Here is a 17,421-nt window from a genome sequence, read left to right on the forward strand (position 1 = left end):
AGCAGTTCTGGTATATTGATATTATCTCAATTCTATACTATTCCAGATTGACTATCTCATGTACTCATTTCTCTCTTTGACACTCATGCTGTAGTGCCAGCACCTTCCACAAAGTGAGTGACACTGGTGTCTCTCTACTGCTGGACTATGCGGAAGATACTGCTGATTGACACCTGCCATAGAGCTACTCTTACTGTGTGTGTTGCTGGAGCACAAACAGGGAGGTGAGACTACTGCACTGTAGCTGGAAGAATGTGCTGCTGTAAGGTACATTCCCCAGGAATATCTTATGACAAAATTATTCTCTGCCATAGTATGCAAGTTTTTTAATAGTATATCATTATAATACTTACAAACGGTGGAGTTTCTTAAGCCCCTTATTCACTTTTCTTAGTTTGTTTCTTACGTTTTCTTTTTCTCTCTCAGTATTAGGGCCTTGTTCATTTTTCTGTTTTTTCAGTAAATTGGAGTGTACATTCCAGGCTGCACGTTCCACTGAATTTATGCCAAAACTTAAAATAAATAACACATAATATATATCAGTTAAGTGAATTCTAATAATACTTTTACTTATAAATATATGTATGCTATTATGATACTACTCAGTGAGCCCTGATATCTGGCAATAGTTAATTTTATTCATTAGAAGTATATCCCCATTCCGTCTCCAAATCATAATCCACATTCACCTTCACACTGCAGTTATTCCAAAACAGAGTGATAAAATGTAAAATGGCTCTGACAGTAAATTATCCATAGAAAGCATGCTCAATACTACCCTTCCATAAGCTAAACACTTGGACATATAAAGCAGCCTGTACCGTAAGCCATTTTAATTCTTCTCAACTGACCAGTTGAGAATGGATACTTGCTTTCTTGGTCATCTACATAGCTGTTCTTCCTCATAATTTTTTTTTCAATATTGGACTGCTTGGGGTTTAACTGCAAAGAGGACTTCTCCAGCTTCACTCTCAAAAAATATTTTTTTATTCTTGTTGCAGCAGGCAGATCATGCTAACATCATACCAGGTATAGGTATCACTTGCAGTGAGGTTGCATCCTAGTCCATCAGAATATTCACAAGTCCTTCAACTCTGGCAGTCACCAGGAACAAAAATTTAAGGACTTTATCCTCAGAAAGGCCAAATACAGATCCTAATACTAGGGGATAATTTCTCCTTAAATTAAGCTGCTCACACCTTTATGGATGAAAGACTCAATAAAAATCATTTCCATTTACTCTTGCATCACTTTGAAACTCACAGTGAGTGATCTAAGTTCTTTCCATCACTTGGTCATAAGAATTACAAACCTGGTGCCAGTCTGTTCCTCTCCTTGGTGGCTCTATTCCCATAAGAAAAGCAAAAGGAAACTCTTAAGCACTGTTTTTTTTCTCTACCACCAATAGCTGCAATAAAAAATTTGGCTTTTACACCTCTGATACTTGATCTTTCAGGAGTCTCTATTAATTCCATGCTAATGTAATACTATAGAGGGGGACTGCTTTGCAACGTCATTCCTCAATAATGGCTTAGGGAGAAAAAGCTTACCAGCACCAACAAAGCATAAATACCAATCTACTACTGCAAGTCCATATCTACTTCTTCTGATGGCTACTCAACCCCTTCATCTCTATCAGAATTTCTCAGAATTTGGACATTTAGCTAGAGAGAATTTTTTTTAAGTTCTGACTGACTCTTGCCCTTTGTCTGATTAGAAGGTCTACCAAGTGATGTTACACTGAACCTGCACCTTAAAATAACCTCAGATAACAGATTCCTGTACCTCATCTCTGCAGCTGGTACCACTAGGTTGTACCTCCACGTTCACTGGCCCAACACACGTTCTTGTCCCATGATGATCATTTATCAATTGTGTCTACTAAAGGGAGGATTCCTATCCTACACACACTCCCTAAGAGCCATCAGCCACCAGAAATTTCTAAGGGTCTGCAATTCTAGGGTAGATGAGGTGAAGGCACTTCATCTTTCTAAAGGAGAAGCACCTTGGAACTTCCATTAATTGCCCCAAAATGATGTTGCACTTCACAAAGTGACCCTCTCAGGTGAAGGAATTACAAATATCAAAGTGTGCTTTTGAAAACTTTTGGATGAAGCCTGAAATCAGACATAGGATTAATTTACAACTGGACTATCATTCAGAGAAAGAAAAAGATGCAATTTACCAGCAGTTAGAGTCCTATCAGACTTTTTGCTTCTTCCTTTCTAGAGACCACTTAAAAATTCCATTTAATCAGCATCAAGCATGTGAGAACTGAAATGGCAGTAAGCATGCTCCCCTAACTATCAAGGTGTCCAGTATAAGGAAGAGCAAGGCCCTTGACACTGAGATAAGAAAATCTTCCATTTCAAGTGATTGTTCCTATGCCTTATTACAACGAGAATATGCAAGCAGACTCCTCTGTTTACTGGTTTGTAACCTCTTTCCATTATTAAGTGCAGCACTGAGATAAGTGCCTACTTTACTAATATTAACAGTATCACTGGCAATAATGGTAGTATCAGTATTCTCAAAGCTTTGCATTCATTTGAGGCTTTGACAAATTACATCTCACATATATGCATAACAGGTTCATGGATGCATGTCACTGGATATGATATGATTTTGTTAAGAGTCTTTCCAGTGGGACCACCACCTTGTGACAAAAGCACACAGAAATAGCCCCTCATTCCACCACTTCCTCTAGCAAATCAGCCCTTACGTACACTATGTGCATCCCTAAATACACAGTATACACTTTGCACAAGTTTTACTCACTACACCTAGGGCAAAACAACTGAGGATCTAACTCCCCTTTTAATGTGACCCAGTTTCTTATAATTTTCTTTGAAACATTCCCTATACAGTAATGCTCCCAGTCTTATTTCAGCTGAACTTTTTATCACCCCATGAAGGTAAATGGATTGATAGCACCCTTTACTTCATACATTTTTAAAACAAAGCTAACATTTACCACATAAACGCTGCCAAGCTATGTCAATGCTTATCTCTAATACCCACTTTTCTGAGTCTAGGCAATACAGATAAAATATATGGAATGTAAATACTTACATAAAAAATATGGCAGGCAATTTATCCATCTCACGTAATTTGTCAACAAAGCATGCAAACTTGGTCCACTTTTCCTCTTTTGAGCAATCCACAGGTTGGGGCTTAAGGTGCTCCAGTAGCTCTTGCACCTGACCAAAGCATTATTATTGAGCAGATTTTAATGACAGAAATTTCTGCACGGAAACTAATAAAGATGAAGCCTCCAGTTTTCTGCATCACCTTCTATCAGCCATGGATAGTTTACAGAGCAAAAGGTCTGCAGAACATAAACTGACTTCATTAAGAACTCAAAACGCAAATTGTTGTAACATTCATGGCTCTCATCATTGTACAGATAATAAAGCATCACTAATATACAGATTACGGTACTTTTTACATATAAGTATCACATTCTAAAAAAATTTGTGTTATTTCCTGAATGTCTTAATTGTTTTCTTGTTGTTGATCCACTACTTCTTCATACTGCTTTTTATGATATATGAATAGTTCGCCTCTAATTAAGGACTTGATTTTCTGCTACTTGTTTTAATTTCTATCATTTACACAGAAACATACTTACTATCTGTGGTTACAGAAAAGGATTCAAATAAGCAGTAAAAAAGAGGCAGACTAAAGTTTTAACTGTACCTAAAGAAATCAAGAACTGAAATCTTACAGTACTATCAGAAGTCTAATTCCCAGAGAAGCTTGTGAAAACATCACCTTGAAAATGCTTATAGAAATGCCACAAATATTAGCACTTATTTTTCAGCAAAGCAGTATTTACAACTAAAAAGAGAAATAATAATTATGGGAGGAGAAAATCCCATAATTATTTAATCATATTACTATATGTAATTATTACATAAGAATCATATTAAAGCCATATATAATCTTTGAAAAAGCTCTTCTGTAACAACTGTTACCTTCTGTCGTTGGCCAACTGCAATCCATCTGGTTAGTTCTTTCTTCAGTTCCTTTTCATACTTCCTCACATCCACCTTTTTTATTACCACTTTATTCTTGAAAAGGACAAACTCCTCAGGATCTAGCTCCTTGAAAATATCAATAACAAAAAACAGAGTACTTTGCTTTCTATTTATGTTGATACATTCCATACACAACTGTGTATACGCACCTGTGCCCTTGGCCACTCTTGCCAGACTTTTACCATCGTGTCATACAGCTGGATGCTCTCTCGTGGAGACAGCGACAGGTCTGAAGGAATACCATAGCTCTCAATCTGCAAGGAGGTTAAACAAAAGAAAAATAAAGGAATCATTTTAAGGGAAATCGTGTTGCTTACTGCAACAGCTGATGAATAATTTTGACACCAGTGTTATGCTTACATGATTGACTGTTAATGCAGCACATGGGTGACAATGTTCAATAACAAAATCAGTGCCCTTTATAGAACACACATACTTTTCCAAATCGTTGTATCTCTCTTCATACAGGACTGTGAACAGACAAAAATGCTGTCATGATACACTTGTTCGCTTTAAAAAGCAAGTACCTAATCCTGAAAAGATTTGTTTTTACTTAAAAAACACATATGCTTAAGTTCATGCACTGTGATTAAAGTTTTTTCAAAAATCACACTAAAAAGTATTTAATTTTTAGTTATAAAGTATTCTGATACACACCTAGTCTAACACGATATGATTTTTTTTGTTCTTGTACTTTTGATTTCACTTTATGTTTTCTTGTGAAATTCTCTGTAGAGTTTTTAGAGCTTTCTTCTATTGTATTCTCAGCATGCTGCCAATACCTTTTCACAGATTGTAACCACCTGTAGCACAAGATTAAAATAAAGCTAACAGTTAGAAAACATTTTAATAAAATTGCTACAACTGAAGTAGATAGATTACTACTATCTGCTTGATTTCACCAATAGAATTTCTACCTCTGGTCCCCGCTCACCATATTTAGTGCAATTTTCTCTAACATATCTCAGGGTGTAAGCCATAAGTGTGAAAATGTTCACATCACACATACATCTAATGCAGGTGTCTTCCTTGAGCAATGATGGACAAGTATGCTTATCAGGCTTTGGCAGTTCAAACAGATGTATGGGCCTGCTAAATTCTTCTTTCCTGCTAACTTAAAGGACCTGAAGGAACTATCTGTTCTCATTACAGAAAGTTAAGATTTACAGTATTATTTGGGGTCAAGTGGGGAGGTAAGGGTAGCCTGAAATGTATAACAATCCAACTCTATATCTGTTGTCTCCATACAGTAATTGACCTCTCTGTCCAAAAAGTTCACATCCAATTTAAATATGCCCCTTTGAGCAAGAAAACTCCAAGCATACTCAGTTAGGTGTTCTGGGTTACTGATAGTAGCAGACAGTGCCAAAAATGGACACCGAATTGTTACTAGAAGATGCTCCCAAACCTCTGCTCCAATTTCACCACCAAGACAATGGACCTGTATTTGGGAAAAAGGCAAACGGTGAAAAGAGAAGGAGAAATGTTCCTTGTCAAAGTGCACCCATAACAGGAGCTGTTTTGTGTTTTGCAATAACAAAAAGTTTTGCAAGATCACTACCAAATAATTCTTATGTTGTAGCAAACAACTGTGAGACCCAAATCAAACACCCAGTAAATCCCTCTCTAGACTTCACCGGACAGTGAATTAGCCTAAATTTCAACACTATATTTATTATTTGTACCCCGATACTCACTGGCATCATTAGCAATTTATTTAATACATAAGAAACAGCGTGCAGTCTGAACTTTAAATTTAGCAGAATTCATTGTTGACTTTTTGCCATGGAAAAATTAACCTTATAATGTCAAATATGTATGATCAAGGTCTGGAATATTCCATTTGTACCACTGAGACTATGGTGGATGCCTTCAGTTTTTCAGCTGACTAGCTCGAGAGAAATAAGGGAAGTTCCTGGTAGCTTTGATTGGACTGTATGTCCTCCTGAGGACTATCAGATTTTAAAATTCTTTTATTAGAATACATAAACACTATTAGCTACCATGAAAAAGCAAAGCATACACATCCAAGAAGTAAGAACTCTGAAATAATATTTCTGGAAATTGGCTTTTACCAGCAATAACATATGAAATGAAAAATGAGTCTTTGGCATTTTTCCTCAAGATTTTTCTTGTATTTGTTAAATATATTAGTATTAAAAGACATCTACCTCATCAAATATAACATATTGTATCCGCTTGGTCCACTTCTGGCAGCGAGGGGACAGCATCAAGATCTCTAAACACTGAGGCACAGTGACTAGTATCTAAGAAGAAAGGTTTGTAAAACATTATTTTCAAGTAAATTGGCAAATAAAACATAGGAAGATTGCTTCATTATTAATATATATATGTATATATTTGATTTCAAGATAAGCAAGAATGAATGAATGATTAACCTGTCTAGAATCATCTTCCAACTAAGGTTATAATTGCAACAATGAGCAAGAGTGGCTGCTAGGAGCCAAAATGTACCCCATAGTTCATGGTTTTCACTTTAGGCATCAATAGAGGCAGCAAGATTGTGTCTAGAGTATTCTTACTATCAGCAAGAAAGCCATATTTATTTTATCAGTTTTCTTTTTAAAGACTTCTATTTGAGAATGAAGGAATGCTGACTTGAGAAGCAACTTGAGAAAGGGAAAAAACATGAACTTCAGTGCTGACAGAATAACAAATGTTCACTTGCATTTTATCTTTCACTACCAAGTTTTTAAAAGGTTAACAGCTACAGAAATGTCATACTACACCTATAATATATTTTAAGTTTACTCCTATTTATCCCAGGGTTTTACACTGCTATCAACTGAGTGTCTGAAAGCTTTCCTCAGCAACAGCAGTAGCAAATTATCACCTTGGTTAAAATTAAGACTTTACCTTGGTTTTCAGTTCAAATCATCAGTACTTTTCAATCTTTTTCAGCTCTGAGACAAAGTCTACCTAATTTGTTTTCAAGATTTACCTACATTACAGAGTTTGAACTCTAACATTTCACTAGAACTTATAAGTGATTTTGATCCATGGCAGCTAGTGAAAACACACTGGTAGGGATCAAATACAAAATGCATCAGGCAGGGCTATTTAACAAGAGGTTGATGTCAGTTAAGTCTATAAAGAATAGGTGTCACACAATCAAGATAAGAAGGGAAGGAAAAGAGCATATCCTTCATTTGTCTGAATTTGCATCTGCTGTATACTGGTGCCCAAAGGACTTGAATGAATTTTCTTTTAACCAGAGCAAGTAATCAATGCAAAGTTGCCAGAACAAGTCACATTTTCAGAAGCCAGATGAAATACAAAAAGTCGTTATTGTTACGTATTAAAACATCCATTAACATATACCTGAGAATTCATGACATCATGGCGATAATCCCGCGTGAAGACTCCACACACCGCCAATCCATCAGGGAGTTTCTTGGTGAATCGATGGTATATAATTCCCACCACTTGGTTTACAAGGGCCTTAAGTAAAGCAGGTCATTAACAAAACTGGAAGTATATATCTAAAGGTGTACGACATTCTGATACATAGAAAAGCATTCAATTTCAGTACTGATATTAACTTCAGACAGTCTAGACTGTCGAGAATGTTAACATTGAAAAGATATGGTGCTTGATTTTCAATTATACTCAAAGGCTTTCAAAGAAATATAGTGTTGTGTGAAGTGCTGCATTATATAGTATTAATTCTGTATTTTAATTATTTTCAAAACAGCTAAAAAACAGATAATATCCTACTGCATCTACTCATCTGAGAAGATGAGCAAGAGATAGATGGGGCCTTCTCAGAGACCGTACAACTCCAGCAGCCCCAAGCCCCCACAGCAGTGGAGTTGCCGGAGGGCTCTGTGCCCTGTGAAACAGTACATCATAACACTGTAGAAGGCAACTGGAAACTGGTCACTTCTCGTAGGAGGAGAAAGGCTCTCACTCCTCCTGAAGACTTGCTATTGAGAAACAGGTTTAGTGCCCTTCAGGCTGAGGAGGAGTTGGGCATGGCTTCAAGGGAAGCAACTGGGCCGACAGACCCCGTGACATGCAGGAACACCCAGAAGAAGCGGTGAGTGATTGCTGTGGGTGACTCCCTGCTGCAGGGGACAGAGGCACCCATCTGCTGACCTGACCTCTTGTCTGCAGAGGTTTGTTGCTTGCCAGGGGCTTGAATACGAGATGTCATGGAAAGACTGCCAAGGCTTGTCCATGTGTCAGACTACCACCCTCTGTTGCTCTTCCATATGGGCACTAATGATACCAAGGGCAAACTGGAAACCATCAAACAGGATTTCAGAGCTCTGGGGATGGTGGTCAAGGGTCTGGGAGCCCAGGTCATTTTCTCCTCAAACCTGCCAGTGAGGGGGAAGGATGGGAGGAAGAGTAGATGGATTTTCCAAGTTAACAACTGCCTGCACCGCTGGTGTTGGCAACAGGGTTTTGGTTTCTACAACCATGGGACCCTGTTTGAAGATCGACAACTGATGGGGAGAGATGGGATCCACCTCACTAAGCGGGGCACGTGTGTCTTTGACAACAGGTTGGCCAGCCTGGTAAGCAGGGCTTTAAACCAGTAAAGATGGGGAAAGGGGAGAGTTATAGAAACAGGGTAGTCAGCAAAACGCGGCTCAAGTCGGGATGCCTCCAGCGGGCGCGTGCAGCCAGGGAAGTGCATATGGGACATGACTACGGAGGATCCTCTTGCACCCCTCCTGGGAAACCTGCATGCTTGATTACCTCTCTGAAATGCCTGTACACCAATGCACGCAGCATGGGGAATAAACAGGAAGAATTAGAGATCTGTGTGGGGTCGCAGGGCCATGATGGTGGGATAGCTCATATGACTGGAATGCTGTCATGGATGGCTACGTGCTTTTTTGGAAAGAGAGGCCAGGAAGGCAAGATGGTGGAATTGCTCTTTATGTGACAGAGCAACTGGAACGTATCAAGCTCTAGCTAGGGGTGGATAAAGAGCAAGTTGAGAGCTTATGGGTGAGGATTAAAGGGCAGGTTAACATGGGTGACAGTGTTGTGGGTGTTTACTACAGGCCACCGGATCAGGAAGAGAAAGTCGATGAAGCCTTCTACAGACAGCTGGAAGTAGCCTCACGATCACAGGCCCTGGTTCTCATGGGGGACTTCAACCACCCTGGTATCTGCTGGAAAGACAACACAGCTATGCACAAACAGTCCAGGACGTTCCTGCAGAGCATTGATGATAACTTTTTGACACAGGTGATGGAGGAGCCAACAAGGAGAGGTGTGCTGCTGGACCTTGTACTAACAAAGCAAGGAGCTCCTGGCAAAACTCAAACAGAAGAAGGAAGTATACAGAATGTGGAAAAGGGGACAGGCCCCCTGGGAGGAATACAGGAACGTTGTCAGAGTATGCAGGGATGGAACATATGCAACGAGGAAGGCTAAGGCCCATTTGGAATTAAATCTGGCAAGGGATGTCAATGACAACAAGAAGGGCTTCTTCAAATGCATCAGCAGCAAAACGAAGACTAGGGAAAATGTGGGCCCGCTGCTGAAGGGGGTGAGTGCCCTGGTGACGAAGGATACAGAGAAGGTAGAGTTACTGAATGCCTTCTTTGCTTCAGTCTTTACTGCTAAGGCCAGCCCTCAGGAATCCCAGACCCTGGAGACAAGAGAGAAAGTCTGAAGAAAGGAAGACACTCCCTTGGTCGAGGAGGATCGGGTTAGAGATGGTTTAGGCAAACGTGGCACCCACAAATTCATGGGCCCTGATGGGATGCACCCACAAGTGCTGAGGGAGCTGGCAGATGTTATTGCTAGGCCACTCTCTATCATCTTCGAAAGGTCATGGAGAACAGGAGAGGTGCCTGAGGACTGGAAGAAAGCCAGCATCACTCCAGTCTTCAAAAAGGGCATGAAGGAACAGAGTGCCTCCTCAGCAAGTTTGCTGATGATACAAAACTGGGAGGAGTGGCTGGTATACCAGAGGGCTGTATTGCCATTCAGAGAGACCCGGACAGGCTGGAGAGTTGGGTGGAGGGGAATCTCATGAAGTTCAACAAAGGCAAGTGCAGGGTCCTGCATCTAGGGAGGAATAACCCCATGCACCAGTACTGGTTGGGGGCTGACCTGCTGGAAAGCAGCTCCACAGAGAAGGACCCGGGAGTCCTGGTGGACAACAAGTTGACCATGAGCCAGCACTGTGCCCTTGGGGCCAAGAAGGCCAATAGCATCCTGGGTTGCATTAGGAAGAACGTTGCCAGCAGGTCAAGGGAGGTGATCCTACTCAGCCCTGGTGAGGCCACACCTGGCGTACTGTGTCCAGTTCTGGGCTCCCCAGTGCAAGAGAGACACAGTACTAGAGAGAGCCCAGCAGAGGGCTACGAAGATGATTAGGGGACTGGAGTATCTCTCTTATGAGGAAAGGCTGAGAGACTGTTTAGCCTGGAGAAGAGAAGACTGAGGGGGGGATCTTATCAATGTATACAAATATCTAAAGGGAGGGTGTCAAGAGGATGGGGCCAGACTATTTTTGGTGGTGCCCAGCAACAAGACAAGAGGCAACGGGCACAAACTGAAACACAGGCAGTTCCATCTGAACGTGAGGAAAAGCTTCTTTCACTGCGAGGGTGACAGAGCACTGGAACAGGTTGCCCAGAGAGGTTGTGGAGTCTCCTTCTCTAGAGATACTCAAAACCCGCCTGGACGCAATCCCATGCAACGTGCTATAGGTGACCCTGCTTGAACAGCGGGGTTGGACTAGATGATCTCCAGAGGTCCCTTCCAACCACAACCATTCTGTGATTCTGTGGTTCTGTGATTCTGTGCATCTACAAGCACTTTCATGATCTCAGAGTCCTAGGGCTGCAGGTGTAAATACATTAGTTCTGCACCCAGACTCTGCTATTCAAATTAAAACACCAATTTGATGCTCAACCTGAGTATATCCATATAAATTTTGATTTTAGTTATAGAAAACAATCCATAAAGATTATTACTGAATAACAGCACATGTAATTGTATATTCATTCTCAGGCTTTGACTGCTATCCAAAATTTGATGTTAAAGTAAGTTCTGAAAGAAATCGAAACATCATGCTTCAGCTCTTAAGTCAATTTTAACTATTAGGACAAACTGTTGTTAAAAAATATCTCACAACTGCCTAGAGTTTCTTAAACTTTCTCTTGCAGCATCTAATGGTGAGCTCAATTGGAAACAGACAGTGTTCCCTGCTTGGTCATTGTTCTATTCTAATATTACTTTCACCATGCTCCTAGGCTGCTGATATTCTTACCTTTTACCTAACATGTTACTTCTAGCACTTTTATATATATTTGTGTTTACGACCTTAAAATAGCTATGTAGATACTAACACAAAAAAAACTCTACATGGGCTCGAATTCAGAAGATATTTCTAAACACGCTTAATTAGATGTACCCAATAAAAAGACATATATTATCTAAATTTGTGTAATAAATTACCCCAAATGGTTTCAGAATCATACTGAGAAGTATCTTAGTCATACACACAGAATACGTAGTAAGATGCACCCTTACCTTTGTAGGAGCAACATACACAACTACTCCTTCATTGCTCATTTTCAGAACTTTTTCCATGCAATAGTATGATGCATATGTTTTTCCCGATGAAGTGGGAGCAACAATCACCGCAGACTCATTATTATCTACAGCATCAAGAAGTTCTCGCTAAGAGAGAAAAGGAGTTACTTACATCAAAGTGTCTTGTTAAGAAGTTCTCACTGAGTAAACAAGCTCTTTCCATGAAAACATCTCTTATGTTTGCATACAGACTTTATATACAGATTTGAGACTATGGAAGGTCATAATAACTTAGTAGATACATTACTGTATTCTTTTCTCTTCTTGAACTGTGAGTTGAAAAAAATGATACTACAAATTATAAATTACCTGTTTCAGTGATTTGGTCCAAGATATTGATACCAGAACTCTCTCAGTCCAAAAGTGGACATTTTAAAAATAAGAATTAAAACCAGTTAACTCAGCAGTGTATTAGAAAAAAAACCCGCTGTTTTATACAATGCAGTAATTTCTTCTTGCATTATAATAGTTAGATCAATACTGCCCAAATTGCTCTTCTGCTCCTAGTATACATTGTTTATTATTTTGTCTTCTTCCCTATGACTGCCTTCCTCCAAGCTCTCTCACCTTAAATAGGTCTGTGAAAGGATGGGACAAAGGGTACAAAAGAGGAAGCAGAAATAGTACTAAGATTATTTTCCTCTATCAGCATATATGCCGAGTTTCAAATTGCTACTCAAGCAAGTGGACATGACATGCACATGCAAAGCAGCAAATTCAGCTGGTCACCTCAACCAAACCATAGAAAGACTAGATCTAGATTTATTATATTTTAGAAAGAAAAGTTACTTCTCAACTCATGCTACGGGTTATTCCTTAAAGCCAAATGAGCAGAGGATGAAAAAACAGTCAGAGATTACCCAAATGGGGCACTACCACCATTAAATATGGTGATGAACAGTGAAATCCCATGGATTTGGCACTTCTTATGTCGAATTCCTTGGGCCGAGGTCTCAGAGGAAAAACTATGTAGAAAAAATGTGGAATACAGTCCAAAATGATCTACCGAATTTGTTAAACTTAGAACACTAGTATTTTTCACAAGCAGTGCAAAAATATCTATTTTTAAACGGGAAAAAATTCAGAGATCATCTCCAATAACTTTATACACAAATGGTTTGTGTTAATCACCTGCCATGTGTCTGGTATGAAATGTTGCACTCTGGGATCTGGATCATTTCTCTCTTCTCTGAGCAAGTAATAGTCCATGTATTGTAGCTGAAAACGAGCTGGTCCCACTTCAGTAGCATAGTTGCTTATATTCCGATCATCACTTTTTCCTACCTATAAGGTCAAATTAAAATTCAAGCTGGTTTGAAAACTCGGAAGAGATTCAAAAAATTGGACACGGTTTTTGCTCTTTAGAATTCTGTGTGAGCTTTGAAAAAATATAAAAGGGCAGGTGATTTTTAGATAATTTCCTCCAGAAATCCACACCACATAGTCTTGTGTAATGAATCACAGTTGCAAAATGAAACTCAATATAAAGACTGAGTGCAGAGTGTGAGCCCAAGTTTTTGTAAAGCATGATATTTTCGAGCAATGCCTATATACCCTAAGACATGCCAAATTTAAAGTTCCTGGTCTTGTCTAGTTATACCACCCAATCCTGAAAGCTATGGAGAAAAGTATTACATCTTAAAACTTATACCAAAAGATCACAGAATCACAGAATAACTTAGGCTGGCAAAGTACTCTGCTGGTCTACTAGTCCAACTACCTTCTAGAACGAGGTACAATTAGATCAGGTCACTCAGGCCATGTCCAACAGAGTTCTGAGGATCTCCAAGGATGAAGATTCCACAACCTCTCTGATTCTACTTTGAAAGCAGTATTTTCAGTTATCCCTCCTAAAAATCCCCCAGCTTTGCAAAAATAATTACCAGAAACAAGCAGCCGCAAAAGAAAAAATAGGTCAAAAATGCACTGTGGATCTAGAATATTTCTGAGCAAAACACTTTAAACATGCCAACATATACCCTCTATCACCACAATCCTTCTTTACAACAGACTTTTTGATACCTGTGGAACCTACAACTCTACTTCCTGAAATGTAATATATTTTATCCAGGGCACAAAACACTTATAAAAACTATGTAGTGAAAAGCAAACAACTATCATACACCAGTGGAATTCACACAGAAAAGGAGAAAAATAACTTACACTCTTCACCAGAAGAAAATTTCTTACAAAACAATCACTTCAAAAATTTCTTACAAAGCAATCACTTCCTCTCTCATTTCTTACTCCTGATCCTCAAGAACGGAAAATAGGCACTTTCCAAAAATGAGCTTCCAAAAATTTCTAACTCTACTGAATATGAAAAATGAGACACTCCAGTGATACTGGGTTTACAGTTCATTGTAATCCTCCTTCCTTCTGCTAATGACTTCACATCCTGCAGTCTGCAAGTTATCTCCATTTCCTCCTGAGAGCCACTTCAGCGTTCCTTCTCCCCATTAACATCCCATCTACACACAAAGGTACCAAACTGTTCTTAACATTAAACCAACCAGTAGAAGGGCTGCTAATATGCAGAAAAGCATAAGGTCAGTCCTTAAAAAATGCTGACAGCAGCTGCGCATCTCAGTTTCTGACTTCAGAGCCAAATTCAGTATATCTAACTGATGGTCTCGGTTGTGCTAGCAAGGACAAGCAATCGAGTATCTGAAACCATTTCCTTCAGAGGTGATCAAGTAATAATCATAACAGCAAACAGAATAGCTTCCATCCACCTCAACAGTCTCAAAAGATTTCCTTTTCTAAGGTAGCACATTTGGGACTGTTAAAAAGCAGCGCCTCACTGCTTAGCTTTTAACAGTTATCTTTAACATGCAGAGCTCAGCTGACTGTGATGAGTGGAACAGCACGTACCTCTCAGAGATGTCCAAGGATTCAGACAAATTTAACTAAGGGCAAACTATTCTTGATTCTTGTTTCAAAGGTTGTCTTTGCAGGCAGTTCTATTTACTCTAGTGGAAATGGTTTTCTGTGCCAGCTAGCCACCATATCAAGCAGAGAAATACATCCATGGAAACAAAGAAGATTACATTCTGATTTTCAAAACAAGCATAGACAGCTCCAAATCTTATAGCACAATACAAAATAAAATAAGCTCAGTATAGATCTTACACACACCGTTCAATGCTTAAGAAAACATAGTTGATATGCCATTACAGTAGAATCACTATATTCTATAAAGTTACCTGCCCGGATAGAGAGCATGACAAATTCTCAAATCCAAGAAGTCTTAGACATCTGGTCAGCTTTTTTAAGTGTGATTCCTCCAAGAGATCTTGGTATTTTTCAAGGAGTATATGAATTCTCCTCATCACTTGGACAGCTATGCTTAAATCTTTATGATTGTTACCTTTAAAAAAAACAGTTATTTGAGAGCTGACTGTATCACTGGGGAGTATCAGGTGTTTTTAGAACAGATCTTATCCATCCAACCACATTTATGACAATTCAAAAAAGCATTTTATTGAAAGACAATCAAAGGAAGACAACTCTCACTCATGTGACCTATACAAGAGTGCTTCTAAAGACCAAACACTCAAAATATTCTGCCTTTGCAGGCAGAGCTACAGAAAAGAAGTCGTACTGCTGATGACTATTCAAAAACCTGTCCTGGCAGGTTGCAGGCTTCATGCAGCTCCAGTTTGGACCTTCCTGACTTAGAGTAATGAATAAACAAATTAATTCTGGTGAAACTGGACATCACTAACCATGGTTACATGGATTGCTATGCAAGTCAGCATTCTTCAGACTCAGCTAACCACCTCAGCAAATTAAACACTCCACTGCAACACAGATATATTTTAGTGTGCATAATACACATTCATTAAAGATATATACAATAAATGATTTGCGTATGCAATAGATGTATATGGCAAAACAGCAGAATAACTGCAATTTAATTTGAGTGGATAGTTTATATCTGACTCACAAGATCCTGAAATTTCAAATTGGGGATCAAAGATTAAAAGCACCTTCAGTACTACTGAAGCAGGTGTGTATTTATGTATCTTTATTTTAGCTGAGAATGTGCAGAATCACTCACTTCCTTGGTTAAAGAGGAAAGCTGCTCAGGGGTGCAAGGTAAATACTGACATGAATTTGGCCATCATACCTTGCTTTCTGCAGTGTTCCTTCCACACTTCTAAACAGGCTGACAGTCCCGCGATTTCTGTGCTCAACTTCACAGATTTGCTTTGAAGGGTCTTGAGAAACTTCTCTAATTTATTTATTCCAGCAGTCAGATTCTGCTTTATTTCCCTCTCAGTTGACATACTCAAGGCTTTCCATTGCTCTTGCTCTTTCTTTTCTTCTTTAATCTTTAGTCGCTTCTTGTTTTCCTCTGCAATTATTTCTGCTTTACTTTTCTATCCAAAAGATTAAAATATTCAGAGATAACCATCAACATCTGCAAGCATCATATAAAAAACCCTAGTCCATAGAAACAATCACTGCAAGTACATTCCAGTTTTCAATTCATCTGTGTGTTGTGTTTTGTTTTGGAAATTGTTTAAGATATCTCTGGATTCTGAAGTAGACATAACTTCTGAATCATAATATATACTGCTCAACAAGCTTATCCAAGACTCATTTTAAATGTCAGTAAAAAAGCATATCCTTCTCAAGTAATATAAAAGGGCACAAAGGCGGAAAAATAAAAGAGCAGATGTCTGAAAGTTAAACATCAAGCTTTTATTTTACCCATAGGTAATAGAAATTCTAACTGTATTGAGAAGTTTCTCAATAAATGAAAGAAAATTAAGAGTTAAATCTTAACTGAAATTTAAAAATTGCTCTAAATAGACTTCTGGTGGTTAAAGAGGCCATAATCTATAATCCATAATATATAAAAATAGTACTATCTATTATGAAATATTACTCAAATTATTTTTGCTCCATATTGTTCATTAGTATGCAAGCACATGTTACATACCCTGTGAAGTCACAAAATGTTCACATAGTATTCTAGCTACAATGAATTGTAAAGTTTGAAGGATCTTTCCTTCACAAATGCAGTTGATGTTTCTAAATAATGCAGAGAAATAAATAAATGAATAGTGGATTTTGCAGTATTTCTCAGTACTCTGTAAAGATAAAATAAAATTGCTTAAATCCAGTCTTGTTCACTGCAGATTTTATTACTGGCTATGCGCCCAAACCTATCAGCCTTTACAGACTCCATATTTATTACACGTTTGGTTAACTTGTTGTGCCCTTTAAAATATATAAAATAAAATTGCTTAAATCCAGTCTTGTTCACTGCAGATTTTATTACTGGCTATGCGCCCAAACCTATCAGCCTTTACAGACTCCATATTTATTACACGTTTGGTTAACTTGTTGTGCCCTTTAAAATATAATCACTCAATAATACAACTAGCAATAAAAATATTTTTGCAAATTAAGCAATTAAATTTGAAGTATAAAGATAACTTAATTTCTTCAACTGAGAACTACTAATGCATTAGAAGTATAAAATTTCCATTGTGGGAATTATATAGTAGAAATTATTTCCTGGATAAGAGAAAGCAGATTTGAAAAGAGCAACTTGGATAGACTCACATGCAATTTTTTTGTCTTTTTGACAGCAGTATTAGCATTGACTGGCACAGCCCCTTGGCTTACAATAGTCTTTGAAGGGCTGTCTTCCAAAGTGCTTCCATAAAAACGATAGAAAGTCTGTAGCTTTTGTATTTTTCTTCTTTCATATGGATCTTTGGATTTTGCTGCAAACAAATATGTATGATGGAAAAGCACACTGGTAGAATTCCAG

General features: G+C 38.5%; 1 protein-coding gene across 2 annotated transcripts in view; it reads right to left on the bottom strand.

Moving 5' to 3' along the window:
* LOC112997051 (probable ATP-dependent RNA helicase DDX60) overlaps nt 1–17,421 on the bottom strand; it is a 49,335-nt gene that overhangs the window by 15,342 nt on the left and 16,572 nt on the right. For both annotated transcript variants that reach the window (XM_026122872.2, XM_064510939.1), the window contains exons 13-26: nt 17,211–17,374; nt 15,763–16,015; nt 14,837–15,000; nt 12,762–12,914; nt 11,568–11,717; nt 7,383–7,502; nt 6,212–6,307; nt 5,366–5,481; nt 4,698–4,843; nt 4,401–4,510; nt 4,190–4,294; nt 3,978–4,106; nt 3,073–3,200; nt 354–512 (exon numbers count right to left, since the gene is read on the bottom strand). In XM_026122872.2, coding sequence (XP_025978657.2) covers nt 354–512; nt 3,073–3,200; nt 3,978–4,106; nt 4,190–4,294; nt 4,401–4,510; nt 4,698–4,843; nt 5,366–5,481; nt 6,212–6,307; nt 7,383–7,502; nt 11,568–11,717; nt 12,762–12,914; nt 14,837–15,000; nt 15,763–16,015; nt 17,211–17,374 — 1,993 coding nt within the window. The remainder of the gene's footprint in view (nt 1–353; nt 513–3,072; nt 3,201–3,977; nt 4,107–4,189; nt 4,295–4,400; nt 4,511–4,697; nt 4,844–5,365; nt 5,482–6,211; nt 6,308–7,382; nt 7,503–11,567; nt 11,718–12,761; nt 12,915–14,836; nt 15,001–15,762; nt 16,016–17,210; nt 17,375–17,421) is intronic.

Source organism: Dromaius novaehollandiae, chromosome 4 (genome assembly GCF_036370855.1).
Source record: "Dromaius novaehollandiae isolate bDroNov1 chromosome 4, bDroNov1.hap1, whole genome shotgun sequence".
NCBI lineage: Eukaryota > Metazoa > Chordata > Aves > Casuariiformes > Dromaiidae > Dromaius > Dromaius novaehollandiae.